This window comes from Colletotrichum paranaense (assembly GCF_030867605.1).
Source record: "Colletotrichum paranaense strain IMI 384185 chromosome Unknown Scaffold_3.1, whole genome shotgun sequence".
NCBI lineage: Eukaryota > Fungi > Ascomycota > Sordariomycetes > Glomerellales > Glomerellaceae > Colletotrichum > Colletotrichum paranaense.
In genome coordinates this window covers 3,497,451-3,522,933 of record NW_026848961.1, presented here as the reverse complement: position 1 = coordinate 3,522,933, position 25,483 = coordinate 3,497,451, and the positions used below count along the sequence as shown (strand labels likewise).

General features: G+C 50.8%; 8 protein-coding genes across 8 annotated transcripts; 3 read left to right on the top strand and 5 right to left on the bottom strand.

Annotated features, from left to right (window-relative positions):
* Positions 1–425: 425 nt before the first annotated feature.
* CPAR01_04762 (beta-ketoacyl synthase domain-containing protein) lies at positions 426–8,521 on the bottom strand (the record flags this gene model as incomplete). Its single annotated transcript, XM_060489042.1, has 11 exons — positions 426–1,328; positions 1,385–1,859; positions 1,937–2,265; positions 2,334–2,408; positions 2,467–2,769; positions 2,824–6,918; positions 6,978–7,090; positions 7,151–7,274; positions 7,334–7,402; positions 7,468–7,912; positions 7,965–8,521. The coding sequence occupies 11 exons, from the start codon at positions 8,519–8,521 to the stop codon at positions 426–428; spliced, it is 7,488 nt and encodes a 2,495-aa protein (XP_060353248.1).
* A 262-nt stretch (positions 8,522–8,783) lies between these two features.
* Positions 8,784–8,999, bottom strand: CPAR01_04761 (uncharacterized protein; the record flags this gene model as incomplete). Its single annotated transcript, XM_060489041.1, has 1 exon — positions 8,784–8,999. The coding sequence occupies one exon, from the start codon at positions 8,997–8,999 to the stop codon at positions 8,784–8,786; it is 216 nt and encodes a 71-aa protein (XP_060353247.1).
* Positions 9,000–9,845: 846 nt separating this feature from the next.
* Positions 9,846–11,345, top strand: CPAR01_04760 (AMP-binding enzyme; the record flags this gene model as incomplete). The annotated part of the gene is made up of 1 exon (XM_060489040.1): positions 9,846–11,345. The coding sequence occupies one exon, from the start codon at positions 9,846–9,848 to the stop codon at positions 11,343–11,345; it is 1,500 nt and encodes a 499-aa protein (XP_060353246.1).
* Positions 11,346–12,269: 924 nt separating this feature from the next.
* CPAR01_04759 (cytochrome P450 monooxygenase) lies at positions 12,270–13,949 on the top strand (the record flags this gene model as incomplete). The annotated part of the gene is made up of 1 exon (XM_060489039.1): positions 12,270–13,949. The coding sequence occupies one exon, from the start codon at positions 12,270–12,272 to the stop codon at positions 13,947–13,949; it is 1,680 nt and encodes a 559-aa protein (XP_060353245.1).
* Positions 13,950–14,880: 931 nt separating this feature from the next.
* On the bottom strand, positions 14,881–16,610 carry CPAR01_04758 (uncharacterized protein; the record flags this gene model as incomplete). The annotated part of the gene is made up of 5 exons (XM_060489038.1): positions 14,881–15,043; positions 15,097–15,280; positions 15,357–15,543; positions 15,605–15,671; positions 15,733–16,610. Coding segments are annotated over 5 exons (1,479 nt in total), but the record flags the coding sequence as incomplete, so codon positions are not given.
* Positions 16,611–17,214: 604 nt separating this feature from the next.
* Positions 17,215–17,813, bottom strand: CPAR01_04757 (uncharacterized protein; the record flags this gene model as incomplete). The annotated part of the gene is made up of 2 exons (XM_060489037.1): positions 17,215–17,396; positions 17,456–17,813. 2 exons carry the CDS (start codon positions 17,811–17,813, stop codon positions 17,215–17,217), a joined length of 540 nt encoding a protein of 179 aa, XP_060353243.1.
* A 945-nt stretch (positions 17,814–18,758) lies between these two features.
* CPAR01_04756 (major facilitator superfamily transporter) lies at positions 18,759–20,710 on the bottom strand (the record flags this gene model as incomplete). Its single annotated transcript, XM_060489036.1, has 2 exons — positions 18,759–19,345; positions 19,399–20,710. The coding sequence occupies 2 exons, from the start codon at positions 20,708–20,710 to the stop codon at positions 18,759–18,761; spliced, it is 1,899 nt and encodes a 632-aa protein (XP_060353242.1).
* Positions 20,711–23,511: 2,801 nt separating this feature from the next.
* On the top strand, positions 23,512–25,379 carry CPAR01_04755 (major facilitator superfamily transporter; the record flags this gene model as incomplete). Its single annotated transcript, XM_060489035.1, has 3 exons — positions 23,512–24,065; positions 24,116–24,200; positions 24,261–25,379. The coding sequence occupies 3 exons, from the start codon at positions 23,512–23,514 to the stop codon at positions 25,377–25,379; spliced, it is 1,758 nt and encodes a 585-aa protein (XP_060353241.1).
* Positions 25,380–25,483: the final 104 nt, after the last annotated feature.

Sequence of the window (25,483 nt, the reverse complement as noted above, 5' to 3'; positions counted from 1 at the left end):
GTGTGGAAGTTTATTTTATTATTTCCCAAAGGGCCGACCCGCCGTCCCGGTCTCTCCGGGGGCGGTGTACACGATCAAAATCACTTGTAAGTAGGAATCTGAGCAACAATTCTCGTACAAATTTACGCCATTACCCACAGCGAGTGTCGATTCTCGTTGTAGTGAAGCGTTGATGTCTAGGCACGGCTCCCGACCCCATGCCCCCCAAATCTCAACATCAACTACTTTGATAATCATGACCGCCTCACCTTGCAGTGACTAGACGGAATATGGTAATCATTTGAAGTAACTGGCAGAGACTCTCATCTTAGAACGAGAGTGTCTTGCAATCGAACAAAAACTTCGGAGTAACTTTTCTTTTCCGTGCCTGAGATAGGAGACCCTCCTGAAGCAGCCCAACCTCAACCTTGAATAAATTTCGTTATTCAACTGATGCCCACATCTTGCACACGATTTCTGTACACGGCCGAAAGTCTCATCGCCACCAAGCCACCCAGCGCAATCACACTCGCTGCACTCTTCATCTCGAGAACATTGAGGACTACACCAACTTTTTGTCTCAGCCAGTTTCGAAGCTCAACTGTGACCAAGGAATCCGTTTGCAGCGGCATTGTCAGGTCGAAGTCCTCATCTTGTCGCATCATGAAGCCCCGCAATGCTGCACCAATCTCCCCAGCCAGGAAGTGTTTCGCCTCGTCTGATTCCAGCTGCGAGGGATCTAACACACATCTCTGAAGATAATCTTTCAGAATACTTTCTGATGTGTGCTGATCGATAGGACCGTCTACAGACACAGTCTTTGCTAGGAATCCGGCCCGTGGATCTTGCTGCCAACCAGTTCTGTTTATGGAAGACGAAGACCGCATTCCGATGGCAAGCTGACTCGAATTTGAGTAGCCTTCCATCGAATGCAATAAGGGCTGCGTATGAGTCCTCTTCTTCGCTTGAGATCTCTCAATCATCAACTCCATGGCATCAAGGAGGTCTTGTTCATGAAGGCAATGCTGAGAAGTTAAGCGAAGAGCTTCGAGGCGATTGGTCTCCCTGGCAAGAACACCGATGTCTTCCATGATGCCAATATCAAGTACAGAACATGCTAGACCCTGAGAATGCCGGTACTGAACAAACGCATCGAGGAATGCGTTCCCAGCAGCATAATTGGCCTGTCCAATCTGTCCTCCCAAACCCGAGAGGGAGCTGAAGAGAAAGAAGAAGTCAAGAGGATCTCTCTGTGCTTGGAGAGCGTAGTGGAGATTCCAAGTTCCTTGTACTTTTGGTGAGACGGCAGTCTGCCATTGCTCAAAAGTCATGTCGGCGAAGTGAACATCCTGGGGCGTAGTAAGTATTTATCCAGAAATCAGAAAATGCCAGAAATAGGACATACCTGAAGTACCATTGCAGCGTGTAACACCCCAGCAATTGGAGTAGTTGCTGAGTCAACCATCCTCACCACATCCGTCATCTCGTTGACACTACCAGAAACGGCTTGAACCGTGCAGCCTAGAAATTCAAGCTCCTTGAAATATGCTGAGTGGGCGACATCTTTGGCAGATCTGGAAAAGAATATCAAATGACGAGCCCCCTTTTCGATGAGGAATCTTCCGGTGGCTTGACCCAATCCTCCAAGACCGCCGACGATGACATAGGTTCTATCCGAACGGAGAGATAAACTTCGTCGTAAGGGAAGAGCTTGGAGCTCTATGTTGCTCTCGGGCATCTTGATAATAACTTGGCCGATACGCCCTTCACTTTGCAAGTACTTGAAAGCTGACAGTATGTCAGAAGCTGGAAAGACTGTAATGGGCTGCGAGGGCTTATTGAGTCCAAACTTGTGGAACAAGAATGCCTGCTCCAGAAGACTGCAAGGTCTCATGTTAGTGAGTCAAACTTTGGATGTGGAAGATCTCAAGACTAAGGTCTTGGAACAAGGACCTACCGAGTACTCTCCTCGGGCTGGTGAACTCTCATTTCCTCGAGGTCAATGTTCACCAAAGTTCGGTTGCGGCAACTCTTCAAAGTATCCGCCATTTGATCTCCACCATGTCGTACTTGTACCATCGTTCCAAACGGCTTGAGACATGCCCAGCTCTCCTGCATAGATTCAGGACGCGTGCTGAAGACGATGTCCACACCCCGGCTATTTGTCTCGTGTAGGATCTCAGGCACCAATGAGGTGATATCGGAGCTTAAGATACGGTTGCTCGGAATACCGTACAACTTCTGCAGATATCGGGCTTGTGTCGCATTCTCCGTCGTGCAGAACATCTGGGGCAGAGTTCAGTCAGGCTTTCATCCCAAATAGGTCCGCGCGAGGATGGACGAATGGAGCTTACCTCTGCACCGACCATTTTTGCGACTTGGATAGCAGCTAAACCAAGAGCACCTGGCGTTGAATGAATCAGAAGAGTCTAGAGAGTCAGCAGATGCCCAAGTAACGATGTGCTTATCTCGACAAGAAGAGCCTACCTGGTTCTTCCTCAACCTGCCAAGCTCCATAAGTCCATAAAGCACCGTGCTATAAGAGTAAGGATACGAAGCAGCCTCTTCAAATGTCATTTCGTGTGGAATATCTGCACAAAGAGACTCCGGGACGATGATTGTGGTGGCCAAGGAGCTACAGAGGTTAAACGCAACACGATCACCCACTCGGAATCGACAGGCCTTTGGCCCGACAGCTGTCACAACACCACTACCTTCAAGGCCAATTTTGGCGCAAGCGCTACTGCTGTCTTTTAAGTGACCCGATGAGAATTTTGAGTCCTTAAAATGCTGGTCAGTGTTCTGAGCCTTTCAAGTCATTTCTGGATCTTTCAGTTGACGTACCTCTGCGTTCAGACTAACAGCTTTCACTGAGACTTCCACACGATCGTCGCTCAGCGTCGTGGCTTCTGACTCTTCCCATGTTGAAGATTGCAAAATTCCGGGCTTCTTCATTCTCAAGACCTTGGGTGCACCCTCGCATCGCTGGCGTAGGTCGTCGGAAACCTTGACAGAATGGAACCGACATATTTGAATCAACCCCCCGGAGCTGACATATTCAGAATCCGCCTTAGTGCCGTCAATGCTGCTTCGGTCGCCAAGAGACTCGAAGACAGTGGTCATGGCATTCCATCCGCTACCGTCGTAAGATTCCAGTTCAAGGGTGACCAGGTCAATCGACAATTCTCTCCGGATGCTGCGGGTCACACCCAGTGTCAAAGAGTACCTTGGGTCTTTGCATTGAATTTGAGAGGCTGCAGTGATCCAAAGGAATCTCTCATCCTGCGCAGAAGACAAAGACTTCTTAAGGTTTTCCCACTGGATGCTATCCATGTCATGAAGGAAGGGGCCTTCCAGATCTAACAAACACACGACGGCCTGACCATGGGGCAGCTCCTGCCCAAGGGAAAAGAACTGTGGGCAAATACCGCGGGATTCTAAGTTGCTTGTTGCTGCAACAACCAGATGATGACTTGGGTCTTGACAGATGATGCTGGCCTTGCTCATTTTTGGGAAGTCAGCAAATGGTGTGGCGACAGTGACCCTACCATGCTCTCCTGCGAAGGTAAAGGTTGAGGCATTGTCGAAGCCAGCGTGACTTAGTTGATTCAGCAATATGTCAGGACTGCCCAGGGAGCCGTAGCCGAAATCGAAGTTAGTAGATAGCCCGTATGCGAATCGAAGAAGGTTGGATTCGGGGTTCGCATGTTGAAGAATCAGATGACCTCGCGGACTAAGCAGTCTTCGCATGTTGATTATGGAGACGTTCGAGAAAGAGGATAGCGTAGGTTCGGAGATGATGAGATCGAATGATTCTTCCGAGAAGCCCTGCAATGATAGATCTACGTCCATCACGAACTGCTTGTAGGTAACAGCCGGTGCTGACTCGAAACGGTTTCTCAAAGAATTCGGCGGTTTTGAGAAAGCCCCGGTATAAACGTAGCTACCATATGGAAAGTTGATGTCATAGGAACACAATAACTTCGATAGCAAGTCATCGCTCTCTCTCGCGCCTATGTGTAAAACTCTCAACCCTGGGTTCTTGTGCCCTAGAAGTCGAACAAAGTCGGTGAAGTCTACGTCAGCTATGAGGTTGGCAACTCCATCGAAATGGCTGGGCTGTGCGAGTGGCTTCATCGCATGGGGCAATCCGGAGAAGCAGTCTGCGCCAAAGGTATGCACGTGGAAGATCGACACAGAGGCGTTCAACGCAGGAGTCCGCTTGCAAGACTCTGCCATTTTACCGATAGACTCGAGCCTCGCCTTGTGATTCATCGTTGCGATGTCGAAAGCGTTGAGGACATCTGCGTACCGCCCAGTCATAGCCTTGCGATATGACGCATCAAGCCAACTCTTGTAGTTCACAAAGTGAGGTTGCGTAGCAGGAAGAAACTGAAGCTGAGTTCTCAGATCAACGATGCAGGCCAAAACCAGTTCATTCAAAATGTTGAAACTGGCATCCATTTCCCGACGGCGGAATAGTTGAGTCAGCTTCGTGAAGTTAATGTCTGGCATCCACTTCAAAACGACACCAGCGTGAGGATCATCTGCTTCTTGGTCACTGGTAACTCCACAGAGTTGAGTGACCTCTAAGCCAGAGATCTTGATCACGACTTGTCCATCGGAAATTCCAACAATATTGCTCTTGGCAATTACTTCAGCCTCATTATCGGCACTAGCGACAACATTGATCTGTCCGGTTGGTCGAGCAACATACACCTCTTGGATGTAAGTGGGAACAACTAGACCTTGGAAGTTTCGCTCCAGGCCATGGGCCTCGGATATCATTGCCACGTGCATGCTTGTGTCGAGAGTAACTGGATGAATCGAATAGGGCGAATTGGTGTAGCCTGCGAGCTTGCCATCCAGTGTTGCAAAAGCCTTGGCTTCCCTAACATGTGAAATGACGTTGGACAAGCCCCTAAAGTTGGAACCGTAGTTCAGACCATGTCTTTTCCAAGTGTTGTAGAATGAATTTGCTGAAGCTTTACGTGGTAGGATAGGCATGTCAGGGACAGCATGCCTCCGATCTGAGCCGGGTTTGCACTGGCCAAAGACATGGCTGACCCATACTTCACTCCCATCTGCAAGTGAGGATATTGAGAAATCGTAAACGCTCTTCTTGCTCGAAGTCTTTGACTTTGACGGATTGAGTATCGTCACAACCTCGACTGGCTTTTCATCGAGAACCAAAGCTGCTTCCATGGACACAGCTTCCAGTGTAAAGTCCACGAACCCGTGAAGCTGCCTCAGAGCCTCTCCTATCATAGAAATGAAACCAGAGGCAGGAAGTGTGATGTTGTCCCGGATGACGTGTTCTTGCAGCCATGGAACATCCTCAAGCCGTAGAATACACCTCCAAGCGGGGCAGGCGTCCGAAATCTCTTCGACGCGAGAGCCGAGAAGTTCGTGATGATCGAATGTCCTGAAGCGCCAACTGCGAGAAATTCTGCTTTCTTTCCAATACTCCTCATCGTAGCGCCATGGATATGTCGGAAGATCTGTTAGAAACTGTCCCGGTGGATTGACGGCAGCCATGTTAATATTGATGCAGGCCACCCAGAGCTCCCCTCCAGTCTTCAGAACGGCTGAAATGGCATCCTGATTGCGCACCAGCGTCGGTATGTATTGGGCAGGCATGTTTTTGAAGTTCAGGATTTGACGGATAGGCCCGGCAAGGGCGGAGTGAGGGCCAATCTCGACGAAAACTGGGGATTTGAAATCGTCTAGGACTCCTTGTACCGCTGTATTGAACAGAACAGGCGAGATGACGTTATGGACCCAATATGTGTGAGACATGTCTGTGTTCTTCTCTCCTGTCACAGACGAATAGAACGGGATTCGTGGCTCCTTGTTCTGAAGCAGTCCCTCCAGACGGGATGTGAAATCTGCGGCGGCAGTCTTCATATGATCTGTGGTAGACATTAGTCGGGCGATCACGATACGAAACCAGGAGCGGTGTAACATGAACTCACGAGAGTGGTATCCGCACTCAACGCGGAGCTTCCGGGCGAGAACATCTGGGTGCTTAGAGCTGAGCTCCAGAAGAATCTCCTCAAGAACATCGCTCTCGCCCGACAGAGTGACATTTGACGGAGAATTGTCACAGCCGATGATGACACCTGGGCGAAGAAACCGCCCAACTTGTTTTCTGCCAAGACCAACTGCTGCCATGCTGCCATTGCGTGCAGCTTTTATGAGACGAGTGATCTGACCACGGTGATAGGCGATCAAGATAGCCTCTTCAGCTGTAATTGCACCAGCCGCATAGGCAGCAGCGGTCTCGCCCGAAGAATGTCCCACTACTGCAGCTGGCGCAATGGCCCATGAGCGAAGCAAATCGACGAGCGCGACTTGAATCGCAACCAAGCATGGCTGCGAAAACTCTGCTTCATGGAGGCGACTCTCTCCTTTCGGGGCAGATAGTAATTCTGAGAGGTTCAGATTATCAGTGGGATTCCAGCAAGTTTCGTAGATATACCAACCTCGTAGTGTCCATGGTGGAGGATCTGGAAGACCTGCAAGAACTCCATCCATGGCATCGATCCCGTCTTTGAACAACCCCTCTTGCTCTAGAAGTTCTTTGCCCATTTGAGCCCATTGGGCCCCTTGACCCGTGAAGACCCAGACTACATCTGGCGGGGCCGTTGTTGCTTTGACAACTGATGAAATCTGAAAGGAACTGCTGCCGTCGGTCACACAGAAAGCTCGATATGGGTGTGTCTCTCGATGAGATGCTAATGAGTGTGCGACGTCGCCCAAGCTTGCAGGTTTGTGACTCAAATAATTCTGAACCTTGCGGCCCATAACACTGATTGACTCAGGATGTGTGGCGGAAAGTGGCAAGAGTTGGTGTTTTGGAACGTTAGTCCCTGAGCTCAGGCCGTTTGTTAGGGTGGAAGTTGATAGGCCAAAGCAAGAGGCAGATTCCAGCAACACCTACAGAAACCAAGTTGTCAGCTGATAGAAATTCCAGATCCATCAAATCGAAAACCCACGTGAGCGTTCGAACCACCGATACCAAAGCTGTTGATTGAGACCCGCTGATCTTTATCAGCTGGCCAGGGTACAGGCTCTGTGGGAACTCTGAGTTTGGCACTCTTCCATGGAACTTAAGTCAGAATTTTATTAGTGACTGCTTCCAGTGGTGCTGCACTTCAATGTAGCTTACTTCGAGGATTAGGAGTTTTGAAGTTGATGTTTGGTGGTATGGTGGAGTTCTCCAATGCCAGAACCATCTTGATCACACTGGAGAGCCCAGAAGCCCCTTCGCCGTGACCGATGTTTGGCTTGACCTAATAGATCTTGTAAGTAACCGATCTCGAAAGATTTTACATGGCTTTCAATTGCTTACTGAGCCGATATAGATGCCGTGATCACCCCAGATGTTGGCCACTGCACTGACTTCCAGGGGATCCCCAACCTAAGCATGAAAACGTTTACTTAGCCAAGTTGACATGTCTTCGAGAGTTCCTGCAATAAACTTACAAAAGTACCAGTTCCGTGACACTCTACCATCGCGGTCTTGGACAAGTCGGTGATCCCAGCCATCTTGTGTCCCCTTCTCATGAGCCTTTCGTGTATTTCAGGGTTCGGCGTCGTCAGTCCTGGGGTTCTGCCATTTCCCGCAGTGCAGGTTGACCGAATAACTGCTCTGATAGGATCGCCATCGCGTACTGCATCGGACACCTTCTTGATGTAAATGGCAGAGACGCCTTCACCGCGTGCGAATCCATCGGCTTCGGCGTCGAAGCTTTTGCATGCTGCTGACGGAGACAGCACTCCGTTTTGCTGCATGATAACGGTGTCCTTAGGGCTGAGGATGAGGTTGACACCCCCAACGATGGCAGATGAACAGTCTCCGCTGTGGAGGTCTTGGCATGCCTGATGCAGTGCAACAAGAGATGCGGAACATGCAGTTCGAACAACGACGCTGGAGATGTTGTGAGAAATCATAAAGAGATAAACCATGGTAAGAGACTTACCTCGGTCCTGTAAAATCAAACTCATACGACGCCCGGTTGGCAATGATATAGTCTCCATACACATCAGGGCGAACCTGTTGGAGGCTTTGACTGTCGCGAGACTCAAGCTGACTCCAGTCTTCTCCCATGGTTCCAACGTAGACCCCAACATCGTAACCTCTCCATCTCGTGGAACCTGAATTCTCAAGGGCTTCATAAGCAACTTCGAGGAATAGACGTTGCCGGGGGTCCATGAGTTCGGCCTCCTGCTTTGTGAAAGACCAGAAGCTAGGGTCTACATGGGCCAGGTTGATGTCATCGAGAAAATAGCCAAACTCGCTGGGAACGTGGGCAGCTTTTCCACTGCCATACCAGGTGTCGATGTTGTAACGACTCTTTGGAACTCGGCAACGTCCGCTTCTGCCGTTGACAAGGAGGTCCCAGTAGTCGGTAGCGTTATGGACGCGTCCTGGGAGTCTCATGCCCATGCCTATGATTGCGATGGGCTCATACAGACAGGGTTCTTGATGGGTCTCATTGCAAAAACCATTCATTGGGGGTTTGGTGCTATTGGTCATGGTGTCAAGTCGATGTGTAGAGATTGATAGTACAGTCCCCTTTCCATACTCACTGCGTCCTACCCATAAAAGCGACAACAGGCACAATGCTTGATTATATGCGGGCTTTTCTGGCAACTCTGTGGTTCAGTCGTGACAAAATCTGCTGGATTGTTACCGAAATAAGAGACATGGCTTACTTCGAGGCTATGAGTCCAAGAGTGAATCAGCCTTTGACATTCCAATAGCGTCAATCTAGGCATGCAATGAGTTGGCGGCTAATTCAGGAAAATTTGATTACATTGGTTCTTGTCCGGGGCTCCCTACAGTCATCATCGCGAATCGGTACGTAAAGGAAACTTCCGAGGTCCGCACATCTTTTCATGTGGCCTGTGATATTCATGAAGCTGATTCGGTCGGGAGAGGTACGGCACAGCAGGAACACGAGGTTGACCCAACGATCCAACCGCATTAAGCTTACAACCCGACGGCGTTCCATATCTTAGGTCAGACGGGACTTCAGTGTGGTGGATATCCTTCAAAGTTCTCACCAAAGCTGAGGTGAAATCTGCCCCTTCGTTGGCTGCTGAGTCCACAAATATGCACTGTGCAGACTTGTTGGTGGTAAGTGTCGAAAAGAATACGTCAACACACCATCTTCTTGCGGGATGAACCCCTATGACATTTTTTCCAAAATGGGAGGAATGCGTGGTTTGTCGAGCTGCAGCACAACATCGGTAGGATGCGAAGGATCAAGAGTTGTACGGCACAGCGTCTTGGTGGTTGTCCCCCACCCACACCATTTGCGACCTGCATGCTGGCGAGGGAGGATCCGACTCCCCGTGTCCGCATACCGAATGGGTTGCAAGATATGGAGCAGATAGGTTCCTGCACGTTGGCAGATACTGTCACCGGAGTTGAAGAACAAAAACCTGGAAACAACTCCGAACATCACCGGGCGTTCGTTGTCTCAACTAACTATTGGTAAACGGCAAATTGTTAATATAATCAACAACGAGGACTCTCGGCAAAGTCTTCACAATCCGACACGTTTTCTTCTGTGTCAAAACGCCCCTCCATACTGACTTCACCCTGTGGAAAACCGGCTGTTGTATCTGACGCTTCAATCATCAACACACCATCATATACGGCAGGGGTTGTTGACGAAGTGACGTTCATTCGCGGCGACTCCCTCTCAGAAGTCACATTGCAATCCTCGCTGAAGATATCTACACCGAAACTACGGTTCGTCAATAAAAGCCCAACGCCGTACAACATACCCCATTCTAATTATTCAACCTTTTCTAGACTTTCAAGCTTTTGATACAGAGACGTCAGCGCACTGATGGAATTCCACGCTCCAGACCCAGTGCAACTGCATGCACGCTTACGGCCGAACGGTCTGGCCTGCATCGACCTCGCAACCAACCGCCGGTGGACGTATGCGGAACTCAACGCCGACATCCAACGCGCAACCGCGATCCTATCCGAGCATGGGGTCCAGATCGGTGACAGAGTGGCGACAGTATCGGTCAATAATGTCCATCAGATCATTCTGCAACAAGCACTGATGAGGCTGGGCGCAATCCATGTCCCGCTGAACTGGCGCCTCGCCCGGCCCGAGCTCGCGAAGCTGTTGGCAGACTGCACTCCGACCATTCTCTTCACAGATCACGACGATCCACCAGAACTGCCTCTTGGCTGTCGCCACATTGGGTTTTTGACATTCTGTGCGAGCGTGGATGCCGCAGAGCCTGGCCCTCGGCTGGAAGCGCGGCCTTTGCACGAGACGTGCATCATTCTTTACACATCCGGAACCTCTGGGGCGCCCAAGGGGGTTATGTTGACCGGTCAGAGTATCTTGGCGACGACATTCAATTTTAGCATTTTGACAGAAGTCGATACGGGGAGCGTCTTCTTGTGCGACGGTCCCATGTTCCACTTCATGGGGCTCGTCGCCCAGATATGGCCCTCGCTCATGAGAGGTGGCACCTTCATCGTCTCTTCCAAATTTCAACCGGAAACAACCAATGTCCGCCTTAGCGATGCCGGACTCGGCGTCACTCACTACTTTTGCGTGCCTCAGATGGCCGAGGCTCTTGCCGGCGCATCGAATTTCAACCCATCGGCATGGTCAGCCTTGAAAGCCCTCTTTACTGGTGGTGCGCCCAACCCTCCAGCTAGGATTAAGTGGTGGCTGGGTCGTGGGGTCCGAATGGTGGATGGTTATGGATCGACTGAAATGGGGACTTGCTCTGGGATGCCGCTGTCAGCAGAGCTCATTAGCAGTAAGGCCGGTTCAGTGGGTCTTCCGGGACCGTTGACGGCGGTCCGAGTTGTGGACGGAGGTGACCAGGAAGTTCCCGTCGGTGAGCCTGGTGAGATCTTGGTCTCAGGCCCGAGCGTCACGCCGGGCTACTGGAATAGACTAGACGATAATATGGCTGCCTTCACCCAGGACGGCTGGTTTCGGACTGGGGACATCGGGCGGGTCGACGAGGAGGGCTACATTTTTCTCATCGATAGGCGCAAGAACATGTTCATATCTGGGGGAGAGAATGTGTATCCCGCCGAAGTTGAGGCCGCACTGGCTGAACATCCCGGGGTATTAGATGTTGCAGTTGTGGGCGTTTCCGATGAGCTCTGGGGCGAAGCCGGGCGTGCCTATGTCATTGTAGCGCCAAACTCTCAGCTGACTCACAGAGATCTAGTCAGCCATTGTCAGTCACTAATTGCTCGGTTCAAGATTCCGAAAGAGACTGTCTTTCTCGGGAGCTTTCCTCGTACAGGGTCAGGAAAGGTCCAAAAGCATATGTTAACTGAGGACTCTGTAGCAAGACTTTGAGGTTTCCAATCCACTTTGTTCAAAGCCTTTGCAAAATCAAAATAATGATAGCAATTACAACGAAAGGTAAAAGAGTCAAGAATCTCTCTAAAATCACTACGGAGTACAAAAGATTGCGTCGAGGGGGAATCGAACCCCCGGCTCCCCGACGCTGCTTGATGGCAACGGAGAATTTTACCACTAAACCATCGACGCTGAAAATCGACTCATGTGGAGTTGTGGACTGAGATCGTGAGAGGGTCTAGGTGCGATGGGTTGTGGTGTTGCGATGCTGCTGATCATCGTACTCTCAATCCTAGAGCGCCTTTCGACTTTGCGACACAGTTGAGGTGGGCAGAGGAGACAAAGTAAGAATACCGAAAAAGCTAAATTCCTTTCCGACCATCGGTCTCACATAATCCGGATGGCGGGAATCAGATTGCGGGGGCACCACCGCGGTCATCCTATGTGTGGTTCGGCACGCGGACGGCAATCTTGTGAAAGTTGCTGACAAGGATTCGAATCCAGACCCCGTCTTACGGCGCAGGATGCAAGCTGCACAACTCAGGCGCGTCGACTAAACATCAGCTTGCTATATTGAGCATCAAAGTCCGTGTCAGCCAATCGCTAGGCAAAACTAACCAATGAAACAATCCTCGCTCAGCCTACGTGCTGTCACTCTAAGACAAGCGCTTATGATGTTGACAGCATCGCTATCTCACCGCGCAGCCGCTAAAGAGCCCCTCTATTGAGTTTGCTGTTGCCTAGTCACAATTTGGGGCCTTCGCCGAGGACGCCACTGACAATTTGCTCCTTTGTGATTGTCTGCAGCAAGTCAGTTGCACATTATCAACCTGGAAATCCGTATTTCCATTTCAGGTGGTCGTACACCCACTTTTCTTCCAACTTCACAATGTTTGATACCAGCATCTCCATCCTCCAAAAATGCCCGGCAGTGGAGCATTCTGGGGCTTGACCCCCATTATCGACATCCAAAAGACAACCTTGGCGTTGGTCTTCGGTGTCTCACTCTCATTCTACCTTCTCATCATCCACCTGACGGTACCACCCCCAATCCCGGGCATCCCTTACAAACGGAGATGGCGATGGATGCCAGCGGGACACCTCGCCCCCCTCGGCACTTACTGGCTCCTGAGCGGCGAAGCATTCAGCTGGTTTTCTCGGGAATCACTCGATCTCAAGTCACCGATCGTGCAGATATTCCTCCCGACCTTCTCCCTCAGGAGACCCACTGTGATTCTGGCCGACCTACCAGAAATCGAGGAAATCGCCATGAGGAAACTGGGTGAGATGGACAGGGCGTCGCTCATCCACGACATGTTTGGCTTCATCATGCCGAACGCAACGTTCAGTATGAAGACAAATGACAAGTTGAAGTCTCAACGACGCTTATGGGGCGTTGTTTCTTCATCGCAGTTCCTCCATGAGGTCGCTGCTCCCAGGTTCCATGAGTCCATATCACGACTCATCGACTTGTGGAAGCTCAGGTCCAAGGCCAACAACCAACAGCCATTCAGAGCTACAGATGACCTCAAATCAACCGCTCTAGACGCCATTGGCGCAATCTCATTGGGCTTAGACCTTGGCATGCTCCAACAAGAGATACAAAAAGTAAACCCTAAAGCGCAATCACTAAACAAAGGAGATCTTGGACCATGCAGGGATGGACCGCTGTTGGTTCACTCAATGGAAATTTTGCTCCAATGTCTCAACTGGGTGACGACGAGCATCAGTGTGCGTCTGTCGAAGTGGGTTATAGGTCAGCTCTCATACTTTCGCCGTGCCCAGGCTGCCGTCACAAACATCCTCAACTATGAGATCAATGCTGCGCTTGTTCGCATTCAGAGTCAAAATGGAGACCAGAGACATCCGAGATGTGGCTTACAGGAAGTCTTGAAAAGAAACTCGATGTTCTACATCGACCCATCAACTCAAGGCCAGATAAGGGACGAGTTGTTCCAGTTCCTCATCTTTGGCCATGAGACAACAAGTGCCGGGCTCGGATGGGCGTTGAAGCACCTGGCAGACAACCAGGCTGTACAAGCACGCCTGAGAAGCGCCCTCGTTGACGCTTTCGGGCTCGATAAACCTGGACTCCCAACTGCTTCTGATATCGCTTCAACAGATGTGCCATACTTGGATGCGTTCATTGCCGAGGTCCTCCGTGTATCGTACCCTGGCCCTGTGGCTTTCAGAGAGACGATCACTGGGTGCCAGATCCTAGGAGTCAACATCCCGGCTGGGACCCCCGTTCTCCTAGTTACAGGTGGACCCTCTCATTTACAGGAATACTATACAGAGTACGGCAGTGAGCGGAAATCCAAACGCTGGGACACCAACTTGGCACCCCTAGATCAGTTTGTGCCAGAAAGATGGATGCGCTCCGATGGCACATTCAACGCCATTGCGGGCCCATCCTTGCCGTTCTCGACCGGTGCGAGAGGTTGTTTCGGAAGGAAAATTGCGTTATTGGAAATGAAGTTTATGATAAGCATGCTTCTTCTCAGCTTCGAGTTCCCTGAGCTTGAGAGTCGCCTGAGCACATATGGGTCGACAGATGCCCAGATCAGACGACCTACTCAGTGCTACGTTCAACCAATGTAGAGCGCCGTTCGTCAAGAGTATATAATTGCCCGTACAAGGACATAAACCGACCCAGCAGTTTTTCCTTCATTTCGATTTCGATATAGCAAGATATGAACTTGTACATAAAAGGAACACCCTTTGATGGAACCCAAATATAGTTAAGCGTGGATTTTCACCAAACCAAACCAGGGAGCATTGGTTCGTCTAATGCACGGACACGGATGATTACACTTTACTTCTTGTGCTTGATCTTAATAATAAACTGTCGTCTGGTAGTACTCCAGAATTTCCAGTGGATTCTCTTCAACTCAATTACCTAATCAATAACCTTTCATTGCTGCTCGGAAGGATTGCTAGGAAAGCCCGAATGAGAATGTATGAGAAGATCAACATCAAAAGTGTTATCCAGGTAGTCCGCCCAGAAAGTGTCATAAAACATCTGATCAGTTGCCTGATGAAAGCTCTCAGTTCCCGATGGTGCCTCGGACTGGGATGGATTGAGGCCTGCAGAATCCAAGACTCCGTCACTGCCACGGAACGAACTTAATACAGCTGGATTGGCTTCTTCGCCCGCGTACTGCGGGGCAAATGTTCGGTAGTTTGGGCCATGCTTCGACTCCCGTTAGGACTTGCACGCTATAGAATGACGTAGTGCCGAGGAAAAACCGAGAGTACTCACGATGCTAGATGTCACGTTGACGATGGACCCCTGACCGGTAAGTCTCCTCATCAGACTGACGAACGATTTTGATATCCATAACCTGACAGGCCAGGACTTCGACAGTTGACTCAACGCCAGCAAGCATTGCCGTGATTTATTTTCGGCTAGTTGCCGGCGGATTGGGTCTTTGCGGCAAATGACGATGGTATGGATGGAAAGAGCGCCAAATAATGTCGGGACACTGGATACTGTCAGAAGTCGGCATTCCAAGCCTCATTTAAGGATTTCTCACAGATGTATCTGTGCGGATCTGATATTCTCAGCAGCGAGTAGGTCTTCTGCATTGCGAGTGATGGCATCCGCTGCCATGCGAGCTTGCTTGTCTCTTTCTGACTCTGCCGGCGTGAGGTTGTCGATAGCCTTCGGTCTGAACAGGAGGATATGGCAGTATCTATAGAGCGTCAACCCAGGATTTCGATTTTAAGATGATTTCAGGGCATTTACTGGTAAGTGAACTGAACCATGCTAGCCCAGAATGAAGCGCCGAGCGAGCCATCGAGCGGCGCTGGACTCAGGTGCGCCGGCAGACTTGAATTCCATCGGCGGAGCTCTTTCTTCAGCGACTTGGCTTCGTACTTCTCAATCATAGCACGACGTGGGCTGAACTCAGCGACTATTATATCCCCCACTATGAAGGTGTGTGTTAGGTTCGCACCGGAATAGGTTGAGAGGTCATTAGTCTAGACCCAAGGGCAGACGCTCACATATCGTAGTCAGTTTTGCCATCTCCATGACATATGCTACGTGGTATTTGTGCTGAGCGGGTATCAGTCTTTCATCGCCGTTCTTATCGAACTCAAAGTCCTCCTCGGTTAAAGGCTCTATATCGCAGTCCTCATCACGGATCCGACATGGTCGGCCGAATGCTGCAGAGGTATGTCTATCGCGGGTCTAAGAGAATACGATGATCAACTTCAGTCTGCTAAGTAACCTATGTAGGTATTGGACTTACGTAGATGGCCCACCAAATCCTCTTCCTAAGTGATCGTATCCGTGGACTCAAGGCCGAGTGTGACACCCTGAACATTATGAGCATCCACTGTTGATTGAGAGAAAGGCAATAGGCTAGTTGCAACATACGACCTGTGCATGCCGAGAGACTGAGCCATAGTCGCGGCACAATTGACCCAGTAGCAATTATCCTTTTGGTCTTCTGGGCCAGCCCACCAGAAACCTAGAAGCAGCATAACAGCCACAAGATTCATGTGATCACTCTCGTACTCCGCATCGTAAAGAGCTTTGGCGCGAAGATAATGCGTTCTCCTCGCCGTAGCTCGATCAGTGAAGCCAGCTTCCTCGATGAGACTGTCATCGCATACCGTGAAACCGAGGAGGAACATAGCCTGCAGGACTAGAGGCGATGCCTGGCCTTGACGGTACTGTCGTGAGAAGTTCTCTCGGTCGAACACGGGGTACGCTACATGCATGATCTCGAAGAAAGGACGGATGAGCTGGTCCGCGATTTGTGGAGCCGGCATTGTGAGCGCCTCTTGAAGAGAAATCGTCTCTATGACCTTGGGTACATGATTGTAGGCAGACTGGTCTGCGATGCAAGCCGGGATAGGATAGTGGACTTTGACGGGCTCGGTTGAGCCATCTTTTGGTCTGTGGACAACCTCGACGATGTAAGATAGACTCAAATCTACCGAACAAGGATGTTGCCTTTGATTCCTCTGTGTTTGACTTGGTTGGAGTTGGCCATCGTTACTAATTCCATCGGACGTGACGGGGCTGTTAGTGAAGCTGCTGTCTTCGATGAAAACTTCGGTCGGGGCTTCTGTCTCTTGCTCTACTAAGCCCTGCTCATTTCTCCCGGGCTGTACTTGTGAATATTGAGCCTGGGGTTCATGTTCATTGCGTTGCAAGTTGCGCTTTTTACGTATATATCTGGCGCGTCGTGAGCTTCTTTTCAATAAAGGACTTGCATCGGGCTTGGCGGAAACACCTACTTGCCCCTCCTAGATTCTACAAGCTCGCAAGGGATTTGGCGTGTCCGGCATTGCCAGCAGGGATGAGCGTCCCCTGCGTCACATTTGACCCGTCTGGACCTGCACGCTTTGCAAGCCACGCGAGCGCGATCAATCCCAGGCTTCACAGCACTAGTCGAAGAGGAATTTCCGCTCATTATCCCAGAGTCAAATCTCAGGTGGATGAGCGCACGGAATTCGCAAGTCGGCGAGGTTATTCGATGTCAACGGTGTGTTCTTTCGGAGGCGTCGCCAGCTTGAAGATTGAAGAAGCCGAGGTGACTAGATTTTACTACCGAAATGTGGAGAAGCAAGTCACAAAACGCCGCGGGCTCTCGGCTGTGGCAAGCATTACTCATGCGCTACAGTGCTTTTTTCTAGGGCACTACTCCGTAGCAACACCCAGTTTACCCCAGGTCTGCGCAACTAACGATCAAATCATCCAGCTACTAGGAACATTTCAAAGGAGTTGAGAGACCGTTAATTCGTGGCTACGGGTTAAGTCTACGTAAGGCGCACGTGTACATGCTGAGATGGTGAGGTACAGGGAAGGAGATCAATCTTAAATCTAGCAGTAGTACCCACAAAGCCGCATTTATGAATCTACTTCAATGTGGATGCGAGATGCCAGGCTGAAACCGTACCACAACATCGCAATGACCGCGACGAGGTTGAGGTGAATGCTCATTGCGTGGTTTCTTGAAAACCGTCTTCTTACAGCAAGCATGTCTGGACTCGGTTCATCGACATCCCCAGAACGTCTCGCATCGCGTGTTTCTTTTCGGTGTTAGATATGAAGAGAGAAATGATAGTAGGAACGTGTTGGCCGGGCTCACCTTGATGCGTGCGATCAATCATCGCCTGTCTAGACCTCGGCCCGTAGACGAGCAGGTTCGCCAAGGATGTTGCCCCCGCAACCGTGAGCGGGATCCAGTTGCTCTTCACCTTGAACAAGGATGTTGGGCCATGAGGGGGGAACGTGATGACTGTCAAGACAAGGAGAAGTGCCTGGCATCGGAAGTATATCGGAAACAGGCGCTTCTGTAATGTAGTGAATGCGGACTTGGGAAGTTCGAGATAGCAGATTTTGGTGTTGATAAACGTCTGAAACAGTGACGTGCCGAGTAGTGTCCCATAAGAGATGATATGGTAGGGAGCAAGGGTTGTCATGATTGAAGGAATTCCGAACGCCATTGTGGTACTGAGAGATTCAGTACGAAATTGACTCGATCAATTGATAGGCGTTAGCCTATATCCAAATATCAGATTATATAGTAACCATTGATGCCGCTGAAACAAGCAGACGGGATGCGGTGTTCTGCCACATCCGTAAGCTCCGAGCACCTTCGGAAAGAAAACGGACGCCGAGTGGGGCCTGATTGAGTGCAAGGGTAGGCCCAAACCGGCAACTTTACGGCGGCCCGGACGATCCAAGCCAATACTAAGTTGATCTTATTGTGAGAATGATAGCTTGTTTACAGAATATGCAATGGTTTCATAGTTTTTTTTCGCATCCTTTTCTCTGCTCTAACGATCGATGGAAGACTCGGATTGTGCTGGTTGTGTTGCTCACCATTTCACTGTTGCTGACGACTCTTTGAGCCGAGTGGGATGGACCCGAAAGGATTCGGATCTTTCGTGGTGACGCAAGCAACGGCGAATCGATCCAACTCTTTCCGTCACATCTTCGAACGGTCTCTGAGGCATCATGAGAATTTCCAGTGTAGGCATATAGGCACGATCTGAGTATGACATCGATGGTACGCGAAACAGTATCGCTCTAATGGTACCTAATTCATAGATGGCCCAATTGCCTGTGTAAGTTAAGTCATTTGAAATCGCCTCGGAATCAAAGTAACCCTCCTCGCACCCCAAAAGGTATCTTTCTACGAGAGAAAAACACATTGTAATAACTCCGCATAGCCATCAAGATCTCTTACTTCAGATTTCAACGCTCAAGAGTCAACTACCGCAAAAGGATTCGCTCTTTCCTCATATCATAATCGCTAACTGAACCAAGTCTAAGTCTATACGAAATTATGCATCTAAACAAGCAGCAGTCTATTTGCAAACATTCAGATGTTCCGTTATGGCCGCTTTTTCTATGCCTCTATTGTCTTTGAGTTCGTCATCAAGTCATTAATGTGCCATCACAGGCCCGCCCACCGCCTTGCCAATGTTCTTCACTCCAAACGCGCTAGCAATCATGCCGATGCCAGCGAGACCACAGCAGCACAGCAAACCAGTGTTGTACTGCCGCAGGTCACTATGTCCCTTGCTAGTGTCAACAGCCTGGACAACAGCACCTGCCAAAGCGAGACTGACGCCGCTGCCAATCTGGAAAGCCGTGTTGATCATGCCGCCGCAAAGGCTCTTGACGTTGACCGGCACCGAAGCCAGCAGCACGACGGTGATAGTGCAGTAGACGATAGTTACGCCCGCCACACCCATGACGGTGGTCGGAAAGACGTGCTTCCAGAAGTTGAGGTCGTCTTGTCGCATGAGCGCGGAAGGGATAGGCGCGATAGCGCAGATGGCCATGCCGATTACAAGGAGGAGCTTAGTGTTGAAGATCTCGAGCATGCGGGACATGGAGAGGCTGAAGATGAAGCCGGTTGCGCCCATGGGGAGGAACCGGAGGGCGGTCTGACCTGCGCTGAGTTGGTTGACCTCTTGGGCGATGAGAGTGGTGTAGTAGATCGTGGTCTGATATCCTCCATATGAAACTGTTCAAGGGTAAGCACATGGTCTTGGTATTGAAGAAAGGTGTATGACTTACCGAAGCCACCGATCCAAAGAGCAGCAAAGTTCTCGAGCTTCCATAGCGACAGCGGCATGATGGGGTTGGCAACCTTCTTCTCAACGTAGGTGAAGGCAACAATCATGGCGATACTGACGACCAGCAGCGCGATGATGAAGGCCTTGCCCCATCCGTACTCACCACCACTCGAAAGCACAAAGCTGAGCAGGATGAGGCCAGCAGTCGACAGGCCAGCGCCAACAAAATCGAGCTTGGGCTTCGCGGTGCCCTCAAGTCTGTCCTTGGGGAGAAGACCCCAGCCGATAATGCCAAGAATACTGGTGACGGCAGTGGGGATGTAGAAGATGTACCGCCAGCCAAGCGACGAAGTCAAGAAGCCTCCAAAGATAAGACCCAGGCAGAACCCAACGGCACCAGCAGCACCAAAGATTGTCAGTGCAAGCGTGCGGTCTTTGGCGATGAAGTAGTTGCTGATGATGCCGACAGCCGAAGGCACGGTCATGGCAGCGCCGATACCCTGCAAAGCTCGGAAGATGGCCAGCTGAATGAACGAGGTCGCAAAACCATTGGCGATTGTCCATACACTCAGCGTAGCCATCCCAGCGCAGAAGATCATCTTGCGACCAAAGCGATCCGCAAAGACGCCGGCGAGAAGAAGGAAGCCACCAAAGGTCAAGGTGTATGCCGAGATCAGCCACTGCAGCTCTGCATTCTTTACCTTAAAGTCTTTCTGGATGGCGGGGAGCGCAATATTGACGGCCGTCATGAAGATGTTGTCCATGAGCTGAGCGCCGCAGGTGCAGAGCAGCACGATGGCTCCTCGGAACGATGCGACAGTGCCGACGTCCGGGTAGGCTTGCCCTGCGCCGATCTCGTACTCAGCGGGCGTCTGGGTACCGGACCCACCTCCGGGTGAGGGCGGGCCCGAGCTCAAGCCGGAGACGGGGGACGGCGGCCGTGTTGATTGAGGGGTAGTGAACTGGGAAGGGACTTCGCGAATGGTGCTCACGGGGCCGGGTTTCGCGGCTTTGGGGAAGGCGGGCAACTCAAAGACGTTGTCTTTGGACTCGCGCCTATCCCTTGACCTGTGCCGGCTGATGGCAGATGCGCTTCGTACAAGCTCATCGAGGTCCTCTGACTGGTCGTGCTCGAATGTTACGCGCGAGGTTTGAGAGACTGTGCTTCGGCGGCGAGTGACGGGCATGCCTGGGTAACCCGCTGGTGGAACGAAAGTCGGGGCTTCCTCAAGCGCCGAGGTGCGGCGGCCGAGAGGCTCGCCGTCACCGTCCGCTGAGACCCGGTGGTCAAGAGAGTGCTTGTCGTGGGGCATCTTTTGTTGTCTCTGTTGCAAAAAAAGAGTGAAGATTAGAAGGGAAAATGAGATTATGTGGAAGGACGTCAACCACAGGAAACGATTTCGAGATTCATCAGCGTCTCACGATATTGAAATACATGAAATCGCGGTGAACAATGTAGTGTTCGCGATGGACTCGGTCCTTGAGAAAGAAGGGTTGCAATGATATCAACCTAATAACCCCTTATCAGTTGGGCAGTGGCTGCAGAGTTTGCCACATGGCAGACTTTTGTCATGTTCATCTCCCAGACCTCAGGCGATTCTCATGTCGCGATGCTCCACAGGTTTCCACAGGCTTGTTTGCGCGCCAATCTCACGCCGGACACCACAAGTGTCCCTTGTCACTGAACCTTCCCCAATGTTTGTCAAGCAAGCGCTGTTGGGTAAAATCTAAGAGCCGGGTCTAAGTGAGTGTGTGACTCGTGAGGGGGCCACCGGCGGGGTGGTGCCGAAAATCTCAACCCAACGGAGTGAAAACTTTTAGACATCTTGGCATGGGGGTCCGTTTCGTTACGCCGTCGCTGTTTTTGTCTATCTGTAGGGCTGAAGAACACCAAACATTTCGATGCCTCGAAGAAGAGAGTTAGAATTTTAGATAGAACCGGGCAGTTTCCGCCTCCAAGATCCGTCATCGGGGCTCCACTTGTAAGACTTTCACAGGGGTCCAGACCCTTGCGCCACTGTTTGTCTCGCACTGAAATTTCCTATCTAGATTCAATAGGCAATTCTCAGCCACGAGCCCCCGGCTCTTCAATCAATCTTGCTTCGGGATCCGTTTTCCGATCCCAGCAAATACAGATGAGTTTTTGCCCAACTTACCCCTCTGGTTCTTTAATGGCGATTATCGGCTCTGTCAATGTGTGTTCGATGTCGATCCGGAACCCTTCTCTTGAGCCGCCACGTCTTGGTGATTCCGGCTGCCACCACGCCATGCGCTGCAAGGCACCCGCAGCGCATCACAACCCTTATCACCGGCTAATGCTATTTCCGCAACCAATTGCAGTAGCATTCCTGAACTTGTGGTTGCTGCTATCTTTGAAGCTTGTTTCCGTGTTTGTCTTTCACATGTCAAGACTGATGCACGTTGTCTCACGGTCTTTCACCGCCCTCTATGTCAACCAGTCGTCGAAAACGCTGTGAATGTCTAGCCTGTCCATGGTTGGAATGATGAGTCTGTACATACTAGTGTGCGTTATTGTTTAACTTGCTGGACCCATCCTCTGCTGGCCCTGCCATAGGGCCACAGTTTCCAGTCAAATTTCCAAGACTGTTTGGCTGGCTTGGTTGAGCTGGCTTTTTCGGAGCATCCCGACCACAGAAGAATGCCTCCAGTCTGTGGGACAAGTGAAATACAAGTTTCTCAGCGTATGTACCTTTTCGAATCCATGACAGGAGGGTCTCTCTGTAAACCCAGTCTATCGTAGATCTTGAGTATCTATTTCTTATAAAGTTTGCTTGTTTGAACAAGTATCTTCTACAGCAAGTCCCTCTAGTTGTGATCGCTCGCGACCACAGCCAAAAATTGCGTGCTGTCCCTATTGTATAACATGTTTTCCGACCACCCCAATTTCTTTCGCAACGAGTTCAAACGCGATTACAGGTGAGGTAAATCACATTCTAAATCGCATTTGTGAAGGGACTAGGATCCAAATCCGGTATTTACTCGGCTTGACTTGGTACGGACAAACCCGACTTCACCACGGCCCCACCTTCGGACGCGGCCCCGCTTTGAGCGACCGGTCCTTCGTATACTAGCTCTTGCATCCCGGAAGGCTTTTCGAGTGGAAAAGATAAGACAGGATCAGTTGATGCTCGACCTATCTACGCAAGCTTAGTTCCTGAGTCTTGTAGTTTCATCGCATTGTTTCAGACGTTGGCAAAAGCACCCTACTAGACGCTTAGAGTGAGCCAACTGTGCCCACTCTCTGGATACATCATCGCGCAGCATGGTCTCCAGCTAGACGGTTACGCTTGAACAACAACCATAAGCCAGTCTCCATCCCACAACATCAGAGTGACCTGGGATTTCGCCCGTGTTAGGAGAGCTGAAAACCATCGCAATTGTGCAATTTCCAAGTTCGGTTGAGGCGACATGAACGAAACCCACATCAACACCGCGAGTATCGCCGATGAACTGCGTGGCCCGCGCTTCACCGGCTCCAGATTTCCGTCATTGTTTCCACCGCCGACCCGCAAATCTGAGTATTTCTACGGGATGATGATGTCAGGTTGCAGTAGATATGCGACCGTTTCTTCGATTGAAACCCCAGAGATGAGCAGAAAAATGGCAGAAAGGTTCCCAGTGTTTCGGCTCCGCTGGATAGGAAAGCCGAATTAGAGGAGGATGCGGGAGAACCTCAACTCAGAAAGGGAGACTTTTCTGGACCTTACCTCGGATCCTCTTTTTCACCGATAGACACGCTGCAGTAACATCGCAAGTAGACTCTTGGCAGGATAGCGTCATATCTCCAACTAAACGCAGGAAACTTTGCCTTCCGTGTGGAAAATCTGGAAGTTGATAAACAAGCCCGAAGACCCGGGGAAGGGAGATCTGGGGCAGATGTTCTAGATAGCATTCGCCATCGACTTCTGAGATGGGTTGTTCCTGATTTTATGAATTTCCGTCAGCACACCTATCACATTCACATCGACGATCGCGACGCACACCGGGTCAATATTTTGGGGTTCTTCTGACCTAAATCTGACGTCAAAGGCAAGCATCGTCACACCTACCGTCTGGGTCGAGGCAGCTATTCGTCAGAGATAGTATTGTCAACATGGTTTCAGCGCCTCCTGGTGATAATTCTCGGGCCTCGCGACCAAGCAACGTCGATGAGACGATTCCGACCCGAGACAGCAGCGTAACACGCGTCGACCGGAGCTTTGACGGCGAGAAACCACAACAGCCCCTCAACGAAAAGTCCGAGGATGCGCCAACCGGGGGCTTCTTTGAAGGCGGCTTGGGCCGAGACGAAGAGGCTGAAGGCACGCGCAGGCAGGAAGACCTAGCAAGGGCAACGAGCAGCAAGCAGCCTGAGTACACCCCCGATGGGAAGCGTGTCATCACCGAGGATGAGTGCTATCATCTGCTGGGATACTCGTGGCCGGCATGGAAAAAGTGGATGCTTCTCTCCTCTATTTTTGCCGTTCAGGTGTCTATGAACTTCAACACTAGTGTCTTTCCTAGCGCTGTTACTCCTATCAGCGAGGGGTTCCATGTCAGTGAGCAGGCGGCACGTAGTGCACAGTGTGCTTTCTTAGTTCTCTACGCTTTTGGATGTGAGCTGTGGGCTCCTTGGAGTGAGGAGTTCGGACGATGGAAGATCTTGCAGTAAGCACTGAGAGGCCACTCTAGCTTTTCACAACTAATATTAAGTCTAGATGCTCCCTATTCCTCGTCAACATATGGCAGATCCTTGCTGCACTGGCTCCCAATTTCGGCAGCATAGTTGTCGCTCGAGCCCTAGTAAGTCAGAGATCTTTCTATGCTAGTGAGCCAGTAACTGACTATGCTTGATCTGAATAGGGCGGTCTCAGCTCAGCTGGAGGTAGTGTGACTCTCGGCATGGTTGCTGATCTCTACCAGCCCGAGGAGCAGCAGTGGGCAGTCCTCTTCGTCGTTCTGTCTTCCGTTCTCGGAACTTCCGTCGGCCCTGTCGCTGGAGGACCTATTCAGAAGTTTCTTCCGTGGTACTGGAATCTGTGGATTCAGATGATCTTCGGCGTTGTCGTCCAAGCCGTCCACTTCTTCATGCCCGAGAGCCGCTCCACCATAATCATGGACAGGGAAGCAAAGCGGCGACGCACATCCGGCGAAGATACCAATATCTACGGACCCAACGAGGTCAAGAAGCCTCGGCTTTCGATGCACGAGTTTGCCATCACGTGGATGCGTCCCTTTGAGATGTTCCTTAGAGAGCCCATCGTTCTCTCCTGCTCTCTGCTTTCAGGTTTCTCCGATGCCCTTATCTTCACCTTCCAAGAAGGTTTCACGCCGGTGTTCAACAAGTGGGGTTTCGGGACTCTGCAAAAGGCCTGGGCTTTCATCCCAATCAATATCGGCTATATCCTCGCTTACATCTCCTATGTGCCATGGATCATCAGAGACCATCGTGTCATCAAGGCGAAAGGTCCTGATGCACTCGCACCTGAGCGTCGCCTGAAGTGGTTGCTGTATCTTGCACCCCTCGAAACCATTGGGCTCTTCGGCTTCGCTTGGACCTCCATGGGACCTCCCGAATCTCATTGGATCGCGCCCATGATCTTCTCCTGCCTCATCGCCATTGCCAACTTTGCCATCTACATGAGCACGGTCGATTACATGATCGCCGCATACGGACCCTACTCTGCGTCTGCTACCGGTGGTAATGGGTTTGCACGAGACTTCCTTGCTGGCATTGCAGCGATGTACTCTACTCCACTGTATGAGAACATTGGAAGTTCACGACACACTGAGTATGCAAGCACTGTCCTCGCCTGTCTGGCATTCATGGTCACCATTCCAGTATATCTCATCTACTGGAAGGGGCCCGTCATTAGAGAGAGGTCCAAGTTTGCTCAATCCCTGGACGCCGATCGACGTTCCAAGGGTGGACGTCGCGTCATTGAAGCTCCCGAGGAGCAATTGGAGCCCAAAAACCTTTGAACAGCAAAGAGTGTGAACGCAGCTAAAGGGGTATAAGTACGAAGTAGGCTGCTATGAGCACGCATTGCGAAGGTTGACTACCAACGACGTGTACTTAAAGTACA